General features: G+C 37.9%; 1 protein-coding gene across 1 annotated transcript in view; it reads left to right on the plus strand.

Moving 5' to 3' along the window:
- Positions 1-26,602, plus strand: part of HMA1 (heavy metal atpase 1) — a 234,860-nt gene that overhangs the window by 82,187 nt on the left and 126,071 nt on the right. The window contains exon 7 of the mRNA XM_089820565.1: positions 25,086-25,330. Within this exon, the coding sequence (XP_089676691.1) occupies positions 25,086-25,330 (245 nt within the window). The remainder of the gene's footprint in view (positions 1-25,085; positions 25,331-26,602) is intronic.

Here is a 26,602-nt window from a genome sequence, read left to right on the forward strand (position 1 = left end):
TGGAGCAAATGTTTCCTCATAATCAATACTTGCCTTTTGAGAGAAACCTTGAGTAACAAATCTTGCTTTATGTTTTTCAATACTACCATCTGAAGCATACTTGATTTTGTATAACCACTTTGATGAAACATCTGATTTGTCTTTTGGCCTAGGTTCAATATCCCAAATATCATTTTGTAATATGAATTGATATTCTTCGAACATAGCATCTTTCCATACTCGACAAGATAGGGCTTCTTCAACAGTTGATGATTTAGATTTTGTAAGCTTTGTTAGTTGTGCAGTGTAACAAGATTTATTTATGGTTTTCTTGCTCTCTCTAGAGATTTCATCTGGTTCAACATTATTTTCTTCGATCATTTTCCTTGCCCATAATGACCTTTTCTTGATATTAGAGATGTCTCTATTTTTTGTGTCCGTTAATAGTTCATTCTCTTTTGCTATGTTCTCCCTTTGATTTTTAGTTTGCCGATTTTCATCTAATTCTGTGATGGACTTATTTTCTGTACTAGTGGATAGTTTTATGTTAGCATTTTCTTCAAATTTGACATCTCTGTTGATTTCAACCGATCTCTGCCCAGATATATAGATTCTATATCCTTTGGTGTTTTCATTGTACCCAACAAATATTCCTTTCTTCTCGGATGGTTCTAACTTGGTTCTCTTTTCTTTAAGAATGTGAATATAAATGGGGCAACCAAATATTCTGAGATGACTTAGGATAGGTTTAATTCTTGTAAAGACTTCTTCAAGGTTATGCTTTCTAGGATTGAGTCTGGGCATCTATTTTGAATATCTACAACAATATTAGTGGCCTTAGCCCAAATGAGAAGTGTAAATTTTGATCATGTAGCATGGCTTTTGTTGCTTCAACAATGGTTCTGTTTTTTCTTTCTACCACCCCATTCTGTTGAGGATTATAAGGTATAGTACACTCCCTCTTAATCCCAATGGAGGTGCAAAAGTCTTTGAAATTTTAAGAGGTGTATTCACCCCCAATGTCTGATCTTAGAGTTTTTATTCTTTTTGATGTTTGATTTTCTATAATTGCTTTGAACTCTTCAAATTTCAATAGAAACTTCATTTGATTCTTTGACCTTTAGAAAGTAAATCCAGGTTCTCCTAGATAAATCATCGATAAAGATTATGTAGTATGAGTATTCTCCTAGAGAAAGTGTGGACTAGTTCTAGAATTGATTTAGATCTGTGTTGGCTTGGAGGAAAAGGTCTTTTTACATTCTTTCCTAGAGCACATCCTTTACAAATACCTATATGGTTTGAATTTAAGTTAGGTGTTCTAGTGGGATTTTTTCTATATTTGGTAGTGTTTAGAATCCAATATGTTCAAGCCTTCTATGCCATGTTTCATTAGGGTTTGTTACTTCATGATTTAGGGCTTGCTTTTGGATGTTACACAGTTTATATAGGGTTCCATCTCTAGACCCTATGGTGATAGCATTCTTGAGGTTAGAGTTTTTAGGACAATACAAAACTATCTTCATTAAAGGTGACTTGATACCCTTCATCTGCAAGTCTAGAGATGGATACTAGATTCCTTTTTATGCTAGGTACGAAAAGAACATCTTTCAATTTCAGAGTAATCCCAGTTCTTAGTTGTATAGAACAGGTCCCAATTCCTTTTACTGGATAGGTGGAGTTATCCCCAATGGTGACTCCTTCAGTGAGATAATTTCCAAAAGTTTTAAACTTATCTCTGAATCCTGTTATGTGACGGGATGCACCACTGTCTATAATCCACACATTTTCATTGGATTTCATCTCACTTGATAGTGCTATCTATTTCCCTTTTTGTTTTGGCAAAGGATGCTAGAATTATTTCCCCTTCTGGACAAAGTCTAAAGGTATGTCCAAATTTCTCACACTTGTAACATTGAACTTTGGAGAAGTCTTTTCTATTGTGATTATTGTTTCCTTTTCGTTGATCATTTTTCTTCCTTTTATGTTTAAATTATCTCTTCTTCTCTCTATTATTAGAGACTGAGAAAAGAGCTTAATTTTCTCCCTCTTGATTTGAAATGATCCCTCTAGAAATTAGTCATGATTCTTCTCAGGTGCAATCATTTTTTAGTTGATCAAAAGTTGGTATAGAAGGTCTACTAATGACTTGGATGAATGCTTCCCAAGATATAGGTAGTCCTCTAAGTGCTATTATGGACAATTCTTGATCTTCTACTTTGTTTCCAACAGAAGATAGTTGATTCTTTATTTCAGAAATTCTTCCAAAGTAAGATGAGATTGACTCTCCTTTATTCATTTTTTATATTCATATGTTGATTTTTTAATGTAAGTAATCTACTCGAGTTGTTGATCTCAAATGCATCTTTAATTGTTTTAAATACTTCAAATGCTTTCTTGAGATTTGATACTGAATCAACAATGATTTTCTTGGCTTTATAATTTTGCTTTTTCCAAGTGGCTTTTTCTGCCTCGTCTTCAGGTATTGAAATGTTTGTTTCAATGAATGATTCTAATGCCAATTCAATGAGGATTGTTGTAATTCGAATTTTCCACGAGAGGAAATTTTTTGCTCCTTCAAGCCTATCCTCGACTCTAACATTGTTTTCCATGATGTTTATTTTAAGAAATTAGTTTAGCAATCTCTCTACCAATTTGGCTTTGATACCATGTTAAGTATTCAATCATTATTGGTGGAGACTGACTAAATTATATTTTCAAAATGATGTAAAGATCTTGAGCAATATTCAACTCTGTTTCTGAATTCTTATATGAGTTTACTTATTACTTTTATATATATATCCCTTTGTGCTGATGATAATAACTCTGTTTGATGTGCACAGACCTTCCTTCAACTATACTGATGCATATTTAACTTGATAGAACTATATATGCAGTTTTGTACCTACTAATTGAGATCTATATTCCCGTGTTAATGATATATCTCTGCAGTTTTATATATATATATATATATATATATATATATATATATATATATATATATATATATAGTCATGGCCATATGAGCCATGTAAGGTCATTCCCCTACATGGTCATGCCTCTACACATATCGTTTCCAAAGTAATATGCCCGATATGATAAACAACATTTCATAACATCTCTATTTGTGGTAAAACACAACCAATACATATTAGATGTAATCGATACATAATATTATTTGATCAGTATTCTGATTACAACTGATACATAGTATTATATGATCGATATTATGCTTACAACCAATACATAGTATTATATGATCGACATTTTGGCATTTGATACCCTCATAATTAGATTAATCATCAATCATTTAGATTATCATATATTATATTTACTTATAGAGTTTGCTTCAATTTACTAAGAAGCTAACATTCTCGACAATCTCTAGTCACAGAGAGGAGGAACTAGGGGAAGAAGGAGAAGTCTCTAGACCAAGCACCCAAGGAACCATCCCGGTGGGAGGGAACACAATCCTGATGGGAGGGAACACAGTCCTGATAGGAGGGAACACGGTCCTGACAGGAAGAAACAGTTAAAGGAGAAGTGGGAGAAGGATGTCCATAGAAAAGCAAAAACTTTCGAGATTAACAAGAGAAGTAATGGAAGACCTTGCAAGAAATTGTAAAACTTGCATAATCATATGGTAGGGGAATGGAGAGAATGACATTGATGAATGTTTAATGACACTAATGTATGGCTATTGATTGGTTCACAGATTTGGAGGTTGGGAAGGCCACATGGAAGGATCCTTGCACAACCTTCGAGAAAGAATTCAGACTCTTACGGGATGATGATGAGATCGTAACAAAGATATACAATAGTAGACAAGGGAAAATTGAATCTATAAGAGCATATAGTAGTAGGCTGAAGGAGTTGTTAGGGAAATTGGATAACAAATCCGTAGATGGGTTAAAGAAAAAGTGGTTTATTGAAGGGTTAACCTTGTCCATATGGAGAAAAATGAGAATTGTCCGACCATCATCATTGCTGACGCGTGTACTCACGCGATTGATATAGAGAGCGAAAGTGAAACCTCTAAAGGAAGGCGACATGGAAATGGGAGTGAGAGTTCTGAAGTAAGTGGGGACAAGTCTAAAACCAGCCAAGAATTTTGAAAAGATATGATGAGGATGATGAAGGAAATAACAGGAAGTGAGGAGGAGAAAAGAGAAAGAAAAGAACTATGGTGTAGAGATTGGGAAAATGAAGGACATATAAAGAACACTTGCCCCATAAAGGCATTATGTGACATATGTTAGGTAATGGGGAACTCCATCAAGGATTGCCCCTCCAATTTGAAAGCACGTAATGCCTAAGTATTTTTTTACTCAAGGAGAACCATCCAACCTCACTCTACTCCCCCATGCAACACAAACATGGAATCATCACCTGGAGGGTATCGAAACAACAGGAGGGGTAGCAACAACAATAGTATTAATAACACACCAAGGAGCTGAATTCAGTACAATTCCAGGCGACGACCCATGATACAATGTAGTCGATGTAACAAATGGGGTCACTTTGCCTATGATTGTTAGAGTGGAGGACAAAATGGAGGGATGCTCTGCAAATGGTGCGGATCGGGTAATCATGAGGATGCAACTGCCCAAAACATAAAAGTTTGAACATGCTTGAGGTAGCAAAACTAGAGGAGGAAGTATTAGCCATCACTCGGTTGTAGACTAGAAAACTCACATATCTGGACGTAGGTATGGAAAAGGAGAGGTTGGACGAAGTCAAGAGGGAGATCCAAGATTTCATATATAAGGTAGGAAAGGTAAGTGCTTCTAAACCTTCCTCTACCAAGTCCATCATGGAAACTAAAATCATGAAGCAAGTCCTAGAGGCCACAATACTAGTAAAAATTGGGGATCTGTTGGAGAGCCTACTGCAGTTAAGGGTGGCAATAGCACACGGAACCAGTACTAAGGAGGAACCACTAAAGGAAGAAGTAAAAGTAGGGAAGGACAATAACACTATATTACCATAGGGATGGAAAGGACACCAACGGTGGTAGAGATGGAGTTTATAAGGTGTAGATTGATCGATGTTATTGTGGATGGAGGCTCAGGTGTTAATGTCCTTCCTGTAAAAACTTAGAAGGCTCTCGAGATACAACCCCTTTGGCCACCTACCTTCTAGTTGGTAGGAGCATATCAACATGGCATTAAGCCCATTAGGACCTTAATAGGACAAAAAGTGGTGATTCGAGAACAATAGGTTTTTGTGGATTCTGTAGTGATTACCGTAGAGAAGAAGGGTTGCAACACATTATTAGGGATAGGATGGTAAATCACAACAAAGACAAACCACAATTGGAAGAAAAGTAGCTTTTCCATCGAAGTAGATGGCTAGAAGTACATAATTGACATAAGGAGCCAGTTAGTAAGTCAAGAATTTGCATCGGATTCAGAGGTCGAGGGAGAAGATGGCTCTGGAGTTGAGCCACATGAAGAAGGCATACTCCGGCTAGGAGAATGTCAAGAAGATGAAACAAGTTCCCTCAATGGCTTGTTCCACTGACAAATGGGGGACTATGAAGTGTTTCAATTAGACTGTAATATGTGCATACTAAAGAGATGGAATTTGAAGAAGAATATCTAAGGTGTTATAAGGAACACAAGGAGGGTATGACCATAATTGATGACATCCCAACACACACATTCCCTAAGGATAATAAAATAGAATATGAGGAGGCTAAGTTGGAGAAGTTGAATCTAGGAGAAGAGGACCATCCTAAAGAGATTTGTGTAGGAGAGGTTTGGGATCCCATATTGAAAGTAACGACCTTTGGAATCATCCTTGAGTATAAAGACGTGTTTGCATGGACGTACAAGGACTTAAAAGGAGTGCCATTGAAACTGTGCATCCATCGAATACCCCTAGTACCTAGAGCAAGATGAATACGTAGGAGGCCTTATTGAATGAATAAAAACTATGCTCCCAAAGTTAAGGAGGAGATCACTAAGATGCTTCATGTAGACATAATATTCAAAGTACAAATGAGCGAGTAGGTGTCGCCCATAGTAGTACCCTTGAAAAGGATGGGAATCAAATCTAAATCTACGTAGACTTCAGATACCTAAAAGACCCCTTTCCAATTTCCTTTACAGATAGTATCTTAGAAGAAGTGGTTGGGCAAGAGATTTACTCCTTGGACGGGTTTTTGGGGTACAACCAAATCAACATTGCCGAAGAGGATAAAGCTGAAACCACCTTTATGGTGGAGGATGTGGTGCATGGTTACATTAGGATGCCATTTGGGCTGTGTAACACACTTGCCACACTTCAGAGGATTATTCTTCACATCTTTGATGGGATGTAAGTGGGAAATTTCAAGGCCTTTCTGGATGGGTGGTCTATCTACAGTAGGAAGGAACACCACCTGAAGGTTATAGGAGAATGCATGGAACGATGCAGAAGGGCTAGGTTGATACTAAACCCAAAGAAATGTAGATTCATGGTTCCCTAAGACTGGATCCTCGGAAACAATATGCAAAGAAGGGTTGAAAACGGATCCTAACAAAATCAAAGTCATTGTTAATATCAAGGTTCTCGTGGATGTGACTAGTGTCAAATCATTTTTAGGGCATGTGGGATATTATAGATCTATAAAGGGATTTGTAGAAGTATCCCTACCCTTAGAGAAATTAACTAGAAAAGGGGAGAAATTTGCATGGGGAAAAGACCAAGAGGAAGCCTTTCAAGAATTAAAGAGGAGGCTGGTGGGAGTTCTAATCCTCACATATCCTGACTGGAACAAGGAATTTCACGTCCATGTGGATGCATCTAACTATGTAATTATGCAATAGGCGCCACCCTAGCACAAACTAGAAAGGAGGGATTGGACCATACGGTGTACTTTGCTAGCAGGCTACTTTCAAAAGTGAAACAAAATTACATCACTATGGATAGAGAAGTACTAGGTATGGTCTATGCAGTTCAAAAGTTTAGACATTACTTATTAGCCACTCCATTTGCATTTTATGTGGACCATCAAGCTCTCATGTATTTGGTAAACAAACCTATTATCCAAGGAAGAGTAAGTAGGTGGCTAATCCTCCTTCAAGAGTTGACTTTTAGCATCATAGTCCTTCCAAGAAAAAGTCATGTGATTGCAGACTAATTGTCAAGAATAAAGTCAGGAGAACTCACTGGAATTGGAGTGAATGTGGAGTTTCTAGATGCTCTCTTGTTTTAGATTGCCGTACTATTGTAGTGGTACGAAGGTATCAACCAATACCTATCGACTTCTACATGTCCCAGAGAGATGCCAATGGCTGAAAGGAGATAAATTACATTGAAAAGAAAGACATTCCAACTTATTAATGAGTTATTATATAAGATGGGATGAAGAGTAAAGGAGATGTGTGATGGAGGAAGAGATCTATGGAGTGCTGAGAGAATTCCATGAAGGCTTGGCAAGAGGCCATATGGGACCCAATGCAACAACTCGAAAGGTATTATTAGTTAGAGTCTGGTGGCCTACACTCATGTAGATGCCCAAGAATGGGTCCTAAGTTGTGATTAATGTCAGAGGGCGGGAAAACCCCTCAAACGAGACTTCATATAATTGTTTCCCTCATAGCAAGAGTTATTTGAATGCTGGGGTTTGGATTTTGTGGGCCCTTTGTCTACTAGCAATAGTCACAAATGTAAATATATAGTGGTTGCAATAGAGTACCTCACAAAATGGGTGGGCGCGAGAATACTTCTAGACAACATGACGCTAAGTGCGACCAAATTCCTCTATGAATAGATAGTGACTTGGTTTGGCATACCCCTACAGATAACAAGTGACATAGGAGTACACTTTGTGGGCCAGGTAATTAGGACATTGACAAGTGAGTTCAAGGTTTTCCATACTTTTTCCTCTCCATATTGCCCTAGGCCTAACGGGCAAGCCAAAGCTACAAACAAAGTAGTGGTGACCATTCTGTACAAGAGATGTGGAGTTGAAAAAGAAGATTGGGAGGAGAGGCTTCCAACAGTGCTACGGGCATACCTGACTACCTATAAGGCCACCATTGGGCCAACCTCTTTTCACTTAATGTATGGGTAGGAGGCCGTAATGCCTATTAAATATATAGTACCCAGTCTAAGAGTAGCAGTGCAACATAGCTTGGGGGATATACAAACTTTGAAAGAAAGACTCGATGCCTTAATAAAACTGGACGAAAGGAGGACAGTGGCTCAATGGGCTACCAATGAAGTACAACAAAGAAAAAAGTTTTGGCATGATAAACATTTGAAAAGAATGAATTTTCAACCCATGCAACCGGTACTCAAGTACAATGGCAAGAATGAGATAAAGCCTAACAAGTTCAAACTACGATGGTTGGGATAGTACAAAATAATAGCAGTGCTAAATGGAGTAATAAAGTTGTCAACTTTAGATAATAACCCCTTAAAAGACTCATTTAATGGGTTCAAAGTGAAACTCTATAAAGAGAGGAATGAGACTTTTTATATTTATTCTATAGTCACGTCAATAAATCAAGAAGAGAAATTGGAAAATGAACCCTAGAAAATAAAGACGACGGCTATAAAATAATCATAATGAAGTAGTCCATATACAATGTAGGGTTCATATGACAAGAGTGGGAGCAAATGAAAGTATGACCATGAAGTTGGGAAGAGTACAGGAATGATATAGTTGGGGTTGGAGCCATTGTACAACAAACAAAAGGACAACACCTTGTACAGGTGAAGGCGGGAAGAGCATTCTCGTATGAGCCAAGCCAGACAAGGTAGGAAGTGGTACGTACGGGTAGCCAGGAGAAGAATATAAGAATTTTATGGAAAGGCTCATGTACGAACATCAAGAGTCCACATACGAGCTGTAGCCTGGACAAGAAGAGTCTACATACGACCTATAACATATGTAAGGACAGAAGAAACAAGGGCATAAAGACGGTCAACATATGGAGATGGGTCTGTGTACAAGAAAAGAGAACAGGGGGCTGCATACAAGGAACAATCTTCATATGCTGTACAAAGAACAGGAGGAGAAGATATAGTTGACATAAAAGGAAAAGCTTGCGTATGTCATGTGTCGTACGAAAAGGGTGAAGAGGTATGGGTGAGCAGGTAGCGATAATAAATAATTGGACAATTGGCCATAGATTGAGACACATGGAAGGAGATATTCAAGAATTAAAACCATAAGAATGACTAGGGTAATTGAAACCAATTACAAGATGGTAAAGACAAGCATTGGCAACCCAAGCAGAAGAATAATTAGTGATTCAAGGAAAGATAAAGTTTTGTAGGTGAAGAATATGGCCACGAAGAAAGACAAGGGGAAGAATGCAGAAAAATTACACCCGCCAATGTAACATTTGAAAGCTTGGCAGAAAGTGAATGTAGGACATGGTGGGAAAATGCAGAGGAAAACCATGTGCTAAAGGAGGCACTATGCAAGGCGTAGGTAGATAAAATCATTTTCATGCCTATTTTTTATTTAAAAATAATTGATATTGTGTTGAGAATTATGGTTGCTGGATACAACAAAAAAGGGCATAAATTTGTGATTCAATATTTTCAGCAAACCCTCACCATTTCATATTCTCCAAAAGAGATAGACAAAGTATTTGGGGTCCTTGACCATGGGCATAATGCAACAAAAGCCCCAACAAAAAGGACAATGGAAGAGAAGAAAAAATGGTTAGTACTCATGTGTACGAGTAATCTCACAGAACAAGAATGAGTCAACATTTTGAGTAAGAATAACAATTAGGGGTTGAAGAAAATATTTATAGCCATTAAAAAATGGAGGTGCATTGTTCACCTGGTAAAGAGCAACTCACTGGTGGAAGCCGCACGATTAACATTGCCATATGGATGTTACCCATAGTAAATGGACTAAATGTGTAGGGTTTTCAATTGGGCACAAGTCCTTTCAGAAAGGTTAATGGAGTTCTTATAGTTAAAGCATAAAGCATTCTACATGCCTCATCATGCCATTGCCTTGTTTCTATAAGCAATTCAAACATAGGTGGCTCTAGAGCATAAAAAGACTTTCGTACCAGTAAACAGGGTGGAGCTCTATAAGCCCGCCATGGCATATAGGTTTGACATGGATATATTTGGCATAGGGCATGGAGGAGGAGAGCCAAAGAAGAAGTTAAGGAACATAGTGGTACTAGAGGCTTCTATTCAAACTCAGTGCACAGATCAAGAAGATGAAAATTCTGATGGAGAAGAGACAACTACAGGGGCAACCTTTACTGACTTAGAGAATGGGGAATTTTGACTAAGTCACATTAAAGGCACACTTGTAGATGTTACATTCTTGCCACTCCTAGATGGGCCATTACCCATGACCACACAGTGCTGAGATTGAAATAGGTACAAAAATAGGTGCTGAGATTCAAATAGGTACGGAAATAGGTTGTTATGTCCCCTTCTACGCACTAGTGTTATGGTGCCAAGTTAATCTATCTCCACATCCGGATAGATTAATGACATTATCTGTTAGGATGCCTACCAGTCACATTGGAAATTTTATCTTAAGTACATTAATTATTATATTAAAGTCTGTGGATGCAGTTACTTTATCTCTATAAAGTCATTTACTTTATAAAGTTACTTAAGTGACTACAGGACATAATTGTTGTTTTATCCCACATCCCTTATTTCAACTTCTTTCCCTCACTTCGAGGTTATAAATAAGGGACCTTGCCTTGTGATTTACACACAAGAATTTATGAATAGAATATATTGCAAGTCTTGGTTGCTTTGATGTGATTGGTTTGAAACTGTGAGGACGAAATCCCTTGAGTTTTGGAATTCCAAGGAGGTTGGACGTCACCCCAATCTTCCTTCCTTGCATTGATGCACAGTCTGGGTAGAAAATTGGCAATGGTAGAGATGTTCAGAGCTGAACCAATTGGGAGGTAAGTACAGTGGAATAAATCAATAGTTCATGGTTTGGAATATATTTTTTTTGAGACTCCATTTGGTAGAGCAGCATTCTAGATGCAAGGAGTTGGTGTTTGTTGAGAACAGTTAAAGAAGAATAACGTGGAAGACACACACAGTGGGATATCGCAAAAGGAGGTTGTTCATGGGGCCGGTGACTGGTGTAGTTCTCACAGGCTACGGATTACTGCAAGTTCCATGAGCAATGGTAGAGCACCATTTTGAGAGTTGTGGAAACCTTTAGAAACACGGGTTCCACCTCCAGCAGCAACAGAGATTCAAAACACACTCTAGAAAAAGCCTATGACAGGTTTGGTATCTCACAACTGTATAAACTCACAATGTATTACACACTTCCACCAAATCAGTTCACACTAGCATTTGAAATCCGTGGTATCAGAGCTTACATGTGAAGGAGCAAGGTTGACATCAGTCGGCTTCTTATACGGGTTCTTCCTTTCCGTGCTGACAATTTGTAATACTAATCTAGCATTCTGGAAACCATACATGCCATGTATTAATTCCTTTAGCATTCATTAACTCTTGTTGTAATATAGTTTAAGTTGGGTTGTTTTTGTCGTACGTGGAGGTTAATGAAACACAATATTGATATTCTCTGAAGTGGTTATATTGTATTCAAAATCTGTAATCCATTTGATTATACATTTTGGAATGAATCTATCACAACTTTGTAGAACTTAAAAATAGGACACATGACAACTGTTTGACGAAATATCTCGAATAGTTATTCCTGTAAATTTGATCTTCCTAAGTATAGAGTATTATAGTGGTATCAGAGCCACAAGACTCGACATCTTGTGGGAAATAACAAATTTTTTTGCAGACCTATTTTTTATCCAAAATGATAGCTAGGAATGAGTAAAAGACAACATAGGTTCAGTCATCTACAATCGGAACAAGCGGGTTCTTCAGATCATATTGAGATTGAAGATAGTTTTATAGTAGATGAGGAAGTAATATTTGGGATTGGTGAACAAGCTGATATTACTCAACAGGTTGATCATATAGGACAGGTTGAACCGGAAAACAACGTTCAAATGGCATACAATGAGACAGAACAGGAACGTGAAGTAAGGGAAACATTGTGGGCTATCAGAGATGGACAAAACAACATTGCTAATGCTCTTCAACAACTAGCAGGTACTATGCAACAGTTGGCCCTGGTCCATAGAAGAGCTCCGAGCCATCACAGTGGAGGCGGTAGTGTAGTTGGATCTCCCCGAGCTGTTAGAGCTCCCACACGTAACACTGATAGGCCCTTAATGCCAGTATTTAATTTAGAAGAAGTAGTACCACCAGTAGCACCAAATTTACTACCGGACAATGTTATGGCAATGTTTGATGAATGGGATTTGTTTTCAGACCCAATTAAACAAAATCTGACCTTTGTCCAGTACCTAAATCAGAAAAGGGAGGCTGATAGATAGCAGCAGGACCAGAGACCAAGGGCACCAAATAGGGACCTAAAACATGCTATGAACAAGTTAACTCTCCCTACCTTTGATGGCAGTAGTCAAACATCCGCTAGAGTTTGGATTCACAAGCTTGATACCTATTTGACACTTAAGCCCATGGTAGAAGCGGAAGCCATTAGATATGCAACAATGCACCTCGAGGGAGCAATGTATGATTGGTGGCATCACAAATTAGTCACCCAAGATCATGGCCTCATAACTTCATACGAGGTTTTTAGCTCCAAGCTGATCACTTGCTTTGACAGGAAAGATATTGAAGTCTATTACAGAGATTTGGCTCAGTTATGACAGAGTGGGTCTTTGGCTAAGTTCATTGATGAGTTTTAGCGTATATCAGTGATAGTGCCAGATATGTCAGAGCAGAGCAAGGTGATGTTATGCATAGAGGGGTTACAGGACAGGTTTAGGGGTTTGGTTAAGGTACTTAAACCGAACAACTTGGATGACGCAATTAAGATTGCTCATGATTTGGATTCACCTTCATCATTATTGCAGCCTTCAAAGAAACTCTATAGAGGGACTACATCAACCCAAGGAAACAAAAACCAGCAGAAATCAAATCCTCCCAGATTGGATTTTGAGACACCTAATGAACTCAGGAGGAAGAAATTTTGCTTCACTTGCAAGGAACCTTGGACCCCTGATCATAGATGCCTTGGTAAAGGCAAGATTCACTATGTTGAGGTTCTTTTTGAGGATGGAGAGCAACCGAAAGGTGATGATGTTAAGGACAACGAGGAGGAAGAAGTTGAGGAGCAGCCCCTTAAAGATAAAAAGAAGAGGGCCACTATGGAACAACCTCCTGTTATAGCCACTCTTTCTAGTGATCCGGCATGTCATCCTTTTAGAGTGAAGGGTGTGGTTAGGGGACAACGCACTGTTTGTTTTTTAGATACAGGAGCATCCCATACTTTCATTAGCACACAAATGGTATCTAAGAGAGGATTGTAGATAGTTGACATACCCGAGTTCGAAGTGAAGGTAGCTGGTGGTGAGGTTTTGAGCTGCACAGAGAAAGTACCCAGTCTTCAGATATAGTTTGATGATTATCTTTTAGAGATTGACTTCTATGTTGTTGATTTGGATGGGTTGGATGCCATTCTGGGTAGACAATGGTTAAGGACTCTCCGTAGGTACACATTTGATCACGAGACCATGCAGTTGGAATTCTCACAGGGTGATCGGTTAGTAGTCCTAAAAGCCATACCAGATAGTGGACCCATGTTAATAACAACTCACAGGATGGAAGTCATTTTGAGGCACGATGATATAGAATGGGCAACAGAGTGCTTCATCTCTTCCAAGGAGACACAGGATACAGGACAACAGTATCATTGTGACATTCAGATGGTCCTAGACAAGCACAGGAGGGTATTTGAGGATTTGCCCCCAGGTATTTCGCTAGATAGAGGGTTTGAGCATATCATTGAGCTAGAGAAGGGTGCCAAACCCATCATTACCACTCCTTATCGTCACCCTAGGCAGTACAAGGAAGAGATAGAGAAGAGGATCAAGGAACTTCTAGATATGGGACATATTAGACCTAGTTCTAGTCCCTTTGCCTCTTTAGTGGTGTTGGTTAAGGAGGACGGCACCCTTCGGATGTGTAGAGATTACCATGCCCTGAACAAGAGAACGATTGAAAACAGGTATTTGATTCCTTGCATTGATGAGTTACTGGATGAGCTTCATGGGGTTGTTTATTTCTCGAAGATAGATCTTCAATTAGGATACCGCCAGATACGAGTCCAAGAGGAGGATGTGCATACGACAACTTTCATATGCCACTACGGACACTACGTGTTCTTGGTGATGCCATTTGGGCTCACTAACGCACTAGCCACTTTCTAGTCATGCATGAACCATATCTTCAAAAAACAGCTAAGGAAGAGTGTGTTGGTTTTCTTTGATGACATATTAATCTTTAGCAAGACTTGGGAAGAACATTTGTTGCACTTAGATGAGATCCTTAGCATCATGGAAGAACACTTTTATTCGCAAAAGAGTCTAAGTGCGAATTTGGGTTAATTGAGATTCTCTATTTGGGTTATGTGATTGGTGCCGAGGGGGTTAAGGTGCATCAGGAAAAGATACAGACAATCTTGGATTGGCCACCACCGAGAGATGTATCTAAGTTGCGGGGTTTCCTTGGTCTTTGTTCCTATTACCGACGATTCGCTAAAGGGTTTTCCCAGGTAGCAACATCCCTTATTGATCTAACACGGAAAGGGGCATTTAGGTGGATAGAGGATTCAGAGGCAGCCTTTGATAGACTGAAACAGGTAATGAGTATATGTCTAGTTCTAGCACTTCTTGATTTTTCTAGACCCTTTGTTTTTTTAGTGTTATGCTTTGGGAAGCGGAATCGAGGCAATGTTGATGCAGGATCGTCATCCCATAGCTTTTGAAAGCAGGAAACTTAGGGGCAGCGAATTACTATATTCTACTTATGATAGGAGATGCTAGCCATAATGCATGCCTTAGCCAAGTTTAGGCAATACTTGGTGGGAAGTAAATTTATAGTGAAGATTGATCGTAACAATTTACGTTACTTTCTTGAACAGAAGGAATTGAATGAAAGATAGTAGAAATGGGTCAGCAAGATTGCGATTTTGACATTGAGTATGTCAGAGGGAAAAATAATATAGTTGTTGATGCTCTTTCCCAAAGACCCCTAGTGCTAGAGTGCTATTCCATTTCCAAGATTTTAGCAGATTGGAGGTCCCAATTGTTAGTGGAGTATTCTAAAAATGCTCATGCATGTCAGATTATGGATGGTATACTTTAGGATGAGTGTTACAAGGTAATGAATGATATTATATATTACAAAAATAGAATCTACTTAGTACTCGAATCTAAACTAAAAGGGGATATTATGCACACCATACACGATGCACAATCACCACAGCACCTAGGTTTTGGGTTTTTTCAAAACCTATAGGTAGATTAGGGAGAGATTCTCTTGGAAGGGGCTAAGGGACAATGTATTGCAGCATATTAGAGAGTGCTAGACTTGTTAGCATAACAAGTTAGAACAGGGCTTTCCTGCAGGTTTACTTTAGCCTCTCCCTATTCCAACTCAAAGGTGGGAGAGTATCTCCATGGATTTTATCACAGGGTTGCCTAGTGACCAGGTTAGAGATTGCATTTTTGTGGTGGTAGACAGACTGACTAAGTTTGCGCACTTCTTCGCTATTGCCGTGGATTGGGTAGCCTCTCAGGTGGCTGAGTTGTTCTTTCGAGAGGTTTTTCGTTTCCATGGATTACTCGGGACTATTGTGAGTGATAGGGATAGTAGGTTTCTTAACACCTTTTGGCAGGAGAGTTTTAGATTGACAGGTACAGAGTTAACTTCCAACACTAGCTATCACTCGTAGACAGATGGTCAAACCGAAATAGTGAATAAATGGGTGGAGGGGTACTTGAGAAATTACATTGCAGGTCAGCAAAGAGCATGGGTTAAGTGGCTATATTTGGGGGAGTATTGCTATAACTCCATATATCATATGTCTATTCAGATGACTCCTTTCTACGCCCTTTATGGTTACGAGCCTCTCTCTTTCATTGATTTAGCCTTCAGGACAGCAGGGCGCCATTGGCCAAAGATTGAATTTTGGATCAGCAGGGCATCCTTAGAGCTCATAGGGATAATATTCAGTAGGCACAGAACCAACAGAAATTATATGTTGATCGACATCGTATTGAGCAGAGCTTTGAGTTGGGTGACAGGGTTTTTCTTCGTCTACAGCCGTATAGACAGAGCTTCTTGAAGAAAAGTGGATCAGAGAAACTTAAGCCTAGATTTTACGGACCTTACTGGCTACTGCATGACTAGGAGGGTGGGAGAGGTTGCTTATGAGTTGGATTTGCCAGGTGATAGCCGAATCCACAACGTATTTTATGTCACATGCCTCAAGAAGGCCATTGGCTAGCAGATTGTTCCTTCAGAGAGTTTGCCCCCGCTTGATGAGGAGGGTAAACTTAATTTGGTGCTAGATGAGGTGATTGAAACAAGGGAAAGGAAGCTGCGTAATAGGATTGTCAAAGAATATCTAGTTCGTTGGAAAGACTTGCTATATGAGGAAGCCACCTGGGAAGGTGATTCTATTTTGCAGCACTCAGCATTGAGATTGCTTGAGGGCAAGCAATCCCGGGAAGGGAGGACTATCATGTCCCCTTCTCCGCACTAGTGTTATGGCGCCAAGTTAATCTATCTCCACATCTGAATAGATTAATGACATTATCTGTCAGGATGCCTACTAGTCACACTGGAAATTCATTCTTAAGTACATCAGTTATTATATTAAAGTGTGTGGATAAAGTTCCTTTATGTCTATAAAGTCATTTACTTTATAAAGTGACTTAAGTGACTACAAGACGAAATTGTTGTTTTATCCCACATCCCTTATTTCAACGTCTTTCCCTCACTTCGAGGCTATAAATAAGGGACCTTGCCTTGGGATTTACACACAAGAATTTATGAATAGAATATATTACAAGTCCTGGTTGCTTTGATGTGACTAGTCTAAAATTGTGAGGATGAAATCCCTCAAGTTTTGGAATTCCAAGGAGGTTGGACATCACCCCAATCTTCCTTCCTTGCACTAATGCACAGTCTAGGTAGAAAATTGGCAATGGTAGAGATGTTCAAAGTTGAACCAATTGGGAGGTAAGTATAGTCGAACAAATTAGTAGTTCATGGTTTGGAATTTTTTTTTTTAAGACTCCATTTGGTAGAGCAGCATTCTGGATGAAAGGAGTTGGTGTTTGTTGAGAACAGTTAAAGAAGAATAATGTGGAAGACACAATTATAGCATGGGAATACATCCATATAGACAGGAGCAGCCCCATTTTCTGATTACCGACAGAGCCTCTCACGTCGGCATTTCCCTTTTCTCACTGCACCTATCATTCTCGACAGTGGGATATCGTAGGAAGAGGTTGTTCACGAGGCCAGTGATTGGTGTAGTTCTCACAGGTTGCGGATTACGGCAGGTTCCACGAGCAATGGTAGAGCACCATTTTGAGAGCTGCGAACACCTTTAGAAACATGGGTTCCACCTCTAGTAGCAACAAAGATTCCAAACACACTCTAGAAAAAGCCTATAGTAGGGTTGGTATCTCATAACGGTATAAACTCACAATGTATTGCACACTTCCATCAAATCGGTTCACACTATCATTTGAAATCCGTGGTATTAGAGCTGACATGTGAAGGAGCAAGGTTGATATCAATCAACTTCTTATACAGGTCCTTCCTTTCCATGCTGGCAATTTATAATACTAATCTAGCATTCTGGAAACCAGACATGCCGTGTATTAATTCCTTTAGCATTCATTAACTCTTGTTGTAATATAGTTTAAGATTGGTCGTGTCTGCCGTACGTGGAGGGTAATGAAACACAGTATTGATATTCTTTGAAGTGGTTATATTGTATTGAAAATCTGTAATCCATTTGATTATATATTCTGGAATGAATCTATCATAGCAATGTAGAACTTAAAACCAAGACACATGACAATTGTTTGACGAAATATCTCGAATAGGTATTCCCATAAATTTGATTCTCCTAAGTACAGAGTATTACATAGGTATTGGTCATGTCTATACAGAGGTTGGAGGAGAAGGGGTCGATACCCAACATGTCTATATGGAGAATAAGGAAACTCAAGAAATCCATTTGCAAGAAGCCCATATGGAAGCTCGTACTTAAGGGACCTTGATTGGACATGAAGCTTGTATAGAAGCCCGTATGTAGACGACATTGATAGAGCCCGTCGTCGCTACAAATGTCCATACGCAAGCAGTCCTTATGGACGACATGGTAGGCACAGAGGAGGTAGTTTGTAGGACAAACAAGGATAGTATGAAGGGGACAGTTAGTACATAGGGTGTAGGTAGTGGTGCATTGGACAAGGAAGGAGAAGGTAGTAGGCAACTAATTCCTCAGTGGGGTGCAAAACGGATTTCATCTCCAGCAATGGAAAATTTGGTTCCTCTAGACGAATTGGCTCATATTAAGGTAATCGACCTTTGATGCCACAAGAAGACAACTATCCATAGTGTGAGATTGGAAACTCCAACATGCATCGAAGTGGCTCAGCCAATTGCTTTAGTGGTACAATCTACAGGGAAGAAAGAAGCTTAGAGTGGGAAGCATATGGAAGTAACAGGACCTCAAAAGCATGCAACACAAGTTGAGGACACAGTATTGGACGAAGCTGATAAATTGCTAGGAAAGTTTGAGTTGATACCTCCACCTCCATCACCTCCCTTTGAGATGGAAAGTGAAGACATAATAGAAGCACAAAGCGAGCAAGCACAAAGTCAGCACTTGGAGCCATTAGCAAGAGAAATGACAAGACTATCACTGGATGCCATAATCCAAGCAATAGAGTCCATTGTGGCATTTGTGAAGAAAGACTGCCATACAAACTGGAGTTTACTCATGCAAAGTGGAGTCGAGCACAAGGAGCTAGTTGGCATATGGAAGGTTGGACATACCATACCTATAATGAGCAGAACCTGGATGCCATAATCCAAGCAGTAGAGTCCATTGTGGCATTTGTGAAGAAAGACTGCCATACAAACTGGAGTTTACTCATGCAAAGTGGAGTCGAGCACAAGGAGCTAGTTGGCATATGGAAGGTTGGACATACCATACCTATAATGACGGAGCAGCCACCACTTATGCGGTCACTTGCTTAGATGGAGGAAGTGTTTAAAGGGACATTCATAGAGCTTCAATAGGAAATTGAGTTGACAAGAAGGATGAAAGTAGAATGGGAAGCATAGAAAGCAACTCAAGGTGAGAAATTGGCATCAGCCGAAAGAGATAGGGTCGAAGCCTTGTGCATGCTGCAAGGAGTTCAAGTTAAGAAGATGGCTGCAGTTCGATTTCTACAATGTATTCACAAATGAGCATCCAGTCTCCTACTTCTCGAAGTATAGTTTCCTTTTGGTTTTTGCTGGGTGAAGACGACTTCTTTTTTTTTGGGGGGGGGGGGGGGGCGGTGGTGGATAAATGTAGGGCATAATGATGTAATTTAAGATTGGTAGTTTTGGGGTTGGGTAGTTAGGTAGCGAGGGGATGTGTCAGTTGGTCTTCCTGACCAACCGACCACTATTTAAGAACATTGGAACATGACTGATCTACCTGTTTTTTTTTGAGTAATTAAGAAAAGAATACTGGTTTCCCTCGTCAACTTTGGTACGTGTAATATTGGCAGTAAATGCTTTGTTGATACTAGTATATTTGAATTTATGGTTTATTATTCTGTTTTGTAGCCATTCAACAATAGAGCAGTAGTATTTTAGTACAAATGAGATCTGAAAGAACAACTTCAGTATAGGATGGCTCATGATTTTCAAAATGTAAACAGCCAGGTTGAATGCAAAGCTACCACTTAGATGAGTAACCAACATCAATTTCTATCTAATTTCAATTTGATTAGTGAAATCACAACACAATATTAACAAATGGAATGATATTTCACTAACAAAAGCATACCATCAACTACCATTATGACTGTTTTTTGCTCAAATTTTTAGGATACAAGACACAGGTAAATTTCAGGATTTAGGATAGTCGTTATTTTATCAGAAGAATCAATGGTTTTAAGCACAAATGTCTAAAGCCCTTGAAAAGTAAGAAAGCTATGTTACTGAATTCTTTACTGGAAACTCAAAAGGCGGGTCTGATTCTTGCAAGAGTCTCGTCTGGATTTGGTTCTTGCAAAAGTCTGTTGTAGACCTTGAAAGTCTGCTCAAATTCTGTCTGACAAACCGGGCACAATTTTTCCCATTTTTATGGAAAATTTGCAAATCTGGGGCAGGACAAGGGCCGAAATAGGCCAGACTTTTCTAAAGTTTGTTTGGTCTATTTTAATCAATTCAACCGTCTAACCCGAAAATAGACAATTGAGAAAAGCCAAAAAGGTAAAATATATGTCATTTGGACTAAATTATTAATAGATATGGTGGTGTAATTTGATAAGTAGGAGGTATTTTCCACAGCAATTCAAATTGTAATTTTGCTATCAGGATTTAACTGTGTAGTTTTTGAGTCAAACTCATTGACCCATGATTCATGAGTAGTGATTCACACATGAATCCATCTCTCATGAGAATAAATGGAACACTTAGCACTCATTGGATCTAGGTGATGCTTATGGGTCAATGAGTTTGACTCGAAAACTACATAGTTAAATCCTGATAGCAATATCACGACAAGTGTAATTTGTTATGTTGCTTTTCTATTAGCATAGTGATGTATGAACTTATCTGCTTCTCAGTCTATATATATATTAGAAAAAGAATATGTTTTTGTATAGGCAAATCCAAAACGAATTTGAACCCAACCCAATGTTTTTTTTGAATGAAATTGGAACTTGAATCCGATCTGACAACTTAGCAAGAAAGCAATGACTTCAAAGAACAAATAAAAACTCACATTAAGGACATAAAAAGTGGCCTTAGACACTCTATCTAGAAATAGCATATATATATATATATTAAAAAAGATATGTTTTTGTATAGACAAACCCAAAACAAATTTGAACCCACCTCAAATAATTTTTGAACGAATTTGGAACCTGAATCTGATCTGACAAGTTAGCAAGAAAGTAATAACTTCAAAGAATAATTAAAAATTCACATTAAAGAACATAAAATGTGGCCTTCAACACTCAATCTAGAAATAGCAACACTGGAAATGATAAGTACTGCAAGTAGCTATAGCCAGAAATAGTAATCTATTGCATGAACCTTTTGTGGTTCTGATGCTGCTTCAGCTCATAAACATGTCACATCCCTGATGAATTTCCACATCCCAATTACAATAAGACTTTACCAAACATTCTTACTGACTTGAATCTGAAATCCTGACTGTTTGTTACAATCAGCTAAAAAGAAAACCATTGCTGAGGATGTTGACAAGGTTGAAGTTATGGTTGAACAAATGGCTGCTTATGCTTATTTTTCTTGTTAATACCCTAGTAGCAAACCCTTGGGGAAGCTACAAATCATTTTTGGAACAGAGGATTTGCGCTAGTCACAACCTAGCCAGGAACACTTCGCTGAAATTCAAAAACTTCAACTTTTCCTTCATCCTCTACTGATTCTGACTGATCCAACTACTGATTTACGCTTGAAAACTTTATCATGGACTGTTGATGAGGCTGCCTTCATACATTTTCTAACAGCTGCTTTTTCTAGGTGACTGGGTAACTGTCGTTTTGGAATTCTGAGACACTGAAACCCTTCTGAAACATGCTTTTATAGAGTTGTTGCCACTCAAAGGCTTTGTCAACATATTCATATTAATCATTTCCATCACTCAAACCCTGTCCTAACTGTTCCAGATAAATGTCACTGATATCACTTTCATAAGTTACTGTTGTCAGTAAACATGTCCATGACCACGCCAGGCGTATTGTGATGTTTTGTCACTTCAGGATTGATTTTGTTGGTAAGTTGTACCTATAAAATGATTTAAGTCTTAATTTATCTTATTCCTTTTAGATACACTTTTATGCTGTAGTAGATTAGGCAGTTATTTTGCTCACTGTTACTTAAAAATCCTTCACTAGACCCTGCCAGGTGCCTATTCCATACACATTTGTCTCTAAACCCCTGCCAGGAGCTTCTCATGACTGTTGTATCACTTAAACTCTGCCCATGATTGCTCATATTCATCCTGGTAGGTCTATACTGAATTTTTGTCTTGCTACTTAAAAGACAAATAGGTTCTTATTTTAGGCACTACTGCCATTGAAAAGTTTCAATAAATTGTCTTAGGTACAAACCTTAACCATCTTTGCCACTTCTATTGTCTCAAATTTGACACTAAAGGCACGTATTTTTGTATCTATTGTCACTTAAGCTTCCCATTTGTCTGCTAGGCATGCCTCAAAGTTGATGTTGCCGCTCAGTGCAATCTATTAACTGCTTAGGCACTCTTCTAAATCATCTTTGCCACCAAAAGTTTAATTGCTTACACATAGGTACCTTTTGGCTCACATTTGTTACTCACTGCTGCAGTGACAGATCTTGGCACTTCTCTCTCTGTAATCATCAGTCCTTATCTGCAAGACATAGTTCACCTATCTCCTAAACTGTCATGAATGTTCTAGGCACTTCTCTGTCTCTAATCACTATTTCTAAGTTCATCTATCTCCTAAACTGCATGACTGATCTAGGCACTTCTTTGTCTCTAATCACTAGTTCTAACTTCACCTATCTTCTAAACTGCTTTCCATTGTTTTCTACTTCCATTTGTGGTGTGACCAACAGATGAAACAATTTCAAGTATGCAATCATTTCTTAGAACATAGGAAGCAGCAAAATATATCATGGTGTATGACTTCTATAGGAAACAGTGACACAGAATAAAGAATGGAAAAATACACATAAAAGAGTTTAGTATTGAAAGTTTTGTGCGGATGCAATATATCTTGAATCCAATTTAGTATGGACATGGTCTCACGCGAATAGGTTTGTACAAGAAGAATGCCAACTGACTTTCGCTATGATTCATGTCAACTGAGGGTGCCAAAAGCAAGAAATTCCACAGATGCATGAGTGATGGATGTACCCTGCTTCTCTCCATCCCATCATGTCTAGTGTACAGAAGATGCTAATCTCTATATGCAGTATGGAGCACACCTTTTGCACTACTATTTATTATGAATTGACTGCAACACAGCATGGAGGAAGAGGACGATGTAAAGGCAAGTTGATGGTTAGTGCTTGTTTCTGGATTCAATTGATGTTAAAAATTAGCACACAATCGAATCCAGAAACAAGAACATTAATCTTATGGATTGTGGAAATCTGCTAGCTTTAAGTTGATGATGGTTGGGCTAGAGGTTGTGAAAGCAAAGAACAAGATTCAGGAGGCTGCAAGAATGCTGAAGCATTCACAAAAACACAAACTGATAGCAACTTAACACTTGCAACAAAGAACAAATGAAATTTATGCACTAACTGTGAGAATTTAGCTTCTCAAGCAGGATGAATGGCCTCTTCAGGTTCACAAGCTCTTGGAGCTCAAGGGATATTCTCTTCTCCCCTATTACTTCCAACTTATTCTTGGTAAGTTCTTTCATCTTGTTGTTATTATTGTCAGAATAGTTTCCTAATTTTCTATTACAAGGGATAATGCAAATTGTTGAAATAAATATTATTTGTTTGTAAACCTACTTGTTATTTCAATCTTGTTGGCTTTCGGTAATAATGTGATGGCATGAGATTCTATGGTCTGTGTAGCCAATACCTGCATTTCTTGTTCAAATAGAAAGTCTAATATCAGGTGAGGTGTGCAGTTCTGGTGGTCCTCCCTGTATCATATACGTTGTATCTAGCACTATAAATTCTTGATAATTCTATTTTTCTTACTTTGTAAACTGCTTTTGAAATTATTGCGATTATTATTCCCTGGCAACGTAGAGTCCATCAGAGACCAAGCAATTAACCATTGAGTAGTTTAGAAGCAAAATTAAACTGTTAAAATCTTCTATATCTAGTTTCCGGACACTGTAAATCATCTGCATTGATTTATCTAATTACATCTAATAAAATAATGAATGCTTGAAGCCAATATTATAAATGCATGCCAAGATACAATCACATTATTAAATTTGTGGGATTGTTTTCAAAATTTGTCTACCAGATTTGAACATAAAAATTCATTTTCTCTCTATGTTCTTTCATTCTTACATTTCTTTCTTTCATTACTGAAGAACTTTGTGCAATTTATTGTTATCAGAACTATACATGTTAACCATAGACAAACACAAGAAAAGTTTGATTGATACGTTTTTGAGGAAGGCACTGTTGTCTATGATAAATAAATAGATCGCTTGGGACAATGAGATTATATAGAACTACACTAACAAATTTACTGTTTCAATTTTTTTTGTATGTTAGAAGAATTCAGTATGTTCTGTGATGTAGTAATGTTGATTAGACAATTAAATTTAATTTTTCATTTATGATATTGCTCTTCTGAACAGCATATCAACATCAATTATATAAGTTTTCTATCTTAATATTGTAATAGCTTCCATCATGCGTATCTTTAGTATTTACAATGCATTGCTGTAAGAGTTTCCTGGCATCTCCATCTAACAGTTACGCTTAATAATAGTAGCCTGAATCCCATCATATGCTATGCACATAATCATGATGTAGAACACTTCAGGATTATTATTAACATCCTTTTCTACGAGATGTTTGCATGCTACTGTTAAGACAGTTCAAATTCTTAACATTTGGTATAATAATAGTAGGATTAGTGATTCTAACACCAGGGATGTAAATAAAAGTACAGAAAAGTTCTTAGGCCAGGCTCATGTTTCAAAATATGTTCTCCAGTGTGCATCTCTCATATTTCAATTGGATTTTTGTTGTATTGATGTGAAAAGTGGTATTAGGGCAAGTTATATAAAACGGTGTAGTATTTTTTTTAAAGGAGAAAATGTAGATCTTTCTTAGATTTTCCTGATAAGGATGCCTGTCACAAACGACTGATATGATGCAATGATTGAAAGCATACTTCTTTATAGTTAATGTATACTAATTGGTGATTTCATTATGTGCTTAGATTTTGATTGGTTTGTATTTCTCAGTTTCAAAAGTAATCATCATAGGTTTGACATTGACTTTTTCTGATGAAATTTGATTTGCAGGGTATTTTGTTAAAAGGTGGACATGTATTGGATGCTCTTGCATCCTGTGATACTATTGCATTTGACAAAACTGGAACTTTAACCACTGGGGAACTTGTTTGTAAGGCAATTGAACCGATCCATGGGCATAGTCTACCTAACCAGAGGAGTAACAATGGTAATGCTTGCTGTATTGCAAGCTGTGAAAAAGAAGCACTAGCAGTAGCAGCTGCGATGGAAAAGGGAACAACACATCCCATTGCAAGGTAGAGTTCTGAAATCTAGTTTTTTGTATGGTTGCTTAGTGTATAGTCATTTATATTGTATGATTAAGCCAAATCTGTATTAACTATTCCTTTTTAGAAATTGAATCTCTAATTTATGTCATAAAAAATGGAATCGTTGGGGATCATGATGGTCCAAAACTTGTTTGTTGAAAAACCAACATTTCTCAGACTGTTTATTTGTAACAAATGGTGGGCTGTATTAGAAAAATACATTTGAACATTCAGAAATTTTTTAATGTTATTCATCATTGAGTAACCGTTTCATTTTCTGTTGAGTAATTCCATGCTTGATCTGACACTGGCCTATTTTTTGAGCTGGCTTATGTTCATGTTAGGGTGTGTTTTGTAATGTATGTTACATATTTTTTATGTCCTGATTGATTCTTGAAGAATCTTGTTTGGTGAATGTAAAAGTAAGTGACAATTAAGTGGCTATCCCTTGTGAAAATTGTTCATTAGCACTCAATGCTGAATCTGAATATGATATATATTTTGCAATTAAATAAAACTGAATGACTTGTAACATATTTGTACCTTTAACGAGTATTCCATTCATTGCTAGCAAACTTGGACTCAACAAAAAACTGACAACACAAAATAGTGAGCTGGACTTGCCAGCTGAATTTTTTTGGTTGGACTAGGCAAACAGTTGGGGGAAAAAGACAAATTTAAGAGCACACTGTGTCTATTCTGATCAACAGTTTGTCATAATTTATTATGTCTCATAATGATAACACACATGACCCTTTCAACCGTATGCCCCCTTATTGAAAAAGGATTTAATAAAATTTATAAAAATAAAATTAAAATATTGAAGAACAAAAATAAAATTCAACATAATTAGATGAAGTTAAATTTAATGAATAGTCAAAGGCATGGCATAAAAAGGTGAGACTCCCTCAAACATGAGATATAAAATGGAGACAAGAAAACTTCATTTGAAAGGGATATATGGAGGAAGGAAGAAAGAATGGAGCAAAGGAATTAAAGAAGAATCAACGTAAGAAGAAAGCAATTAGAGGAACATATGGAAGTGACTCTTTCAAACTTCATTTGAAAGGAATACATGGAGGAAGGAAGAAAGAATGGAGAAAAGGAATTGAAGAAGCATTAATGTAAGAAGAAAGCAATCATAGGAACATATGGAAGTGACTCTTTCAAAGGGGTAACAATGATGAAAAGTTGTGACCCTTTCAAAGGGCGGTAATTGTGAAAGGTTGTGACCATTATAAAGAAGTGTTACTGTCACTC

This window comes from Cupressus sempervirens, chromosome 3, assembly GCF_028749045.1.
Source record: "Cupressus sempervirens isolate cs-2001-9-10 chromosome 3, ASM2874904v1, whole genome shotgun sequence".
In the NCBI taxonomy this organism is placed as follows: Eukaryota; Viridiplantae; Streptophyta; class Pinopsida; order Cupressales; family Cupressaceae; genus Cupressus; species Cupressus sempervirens.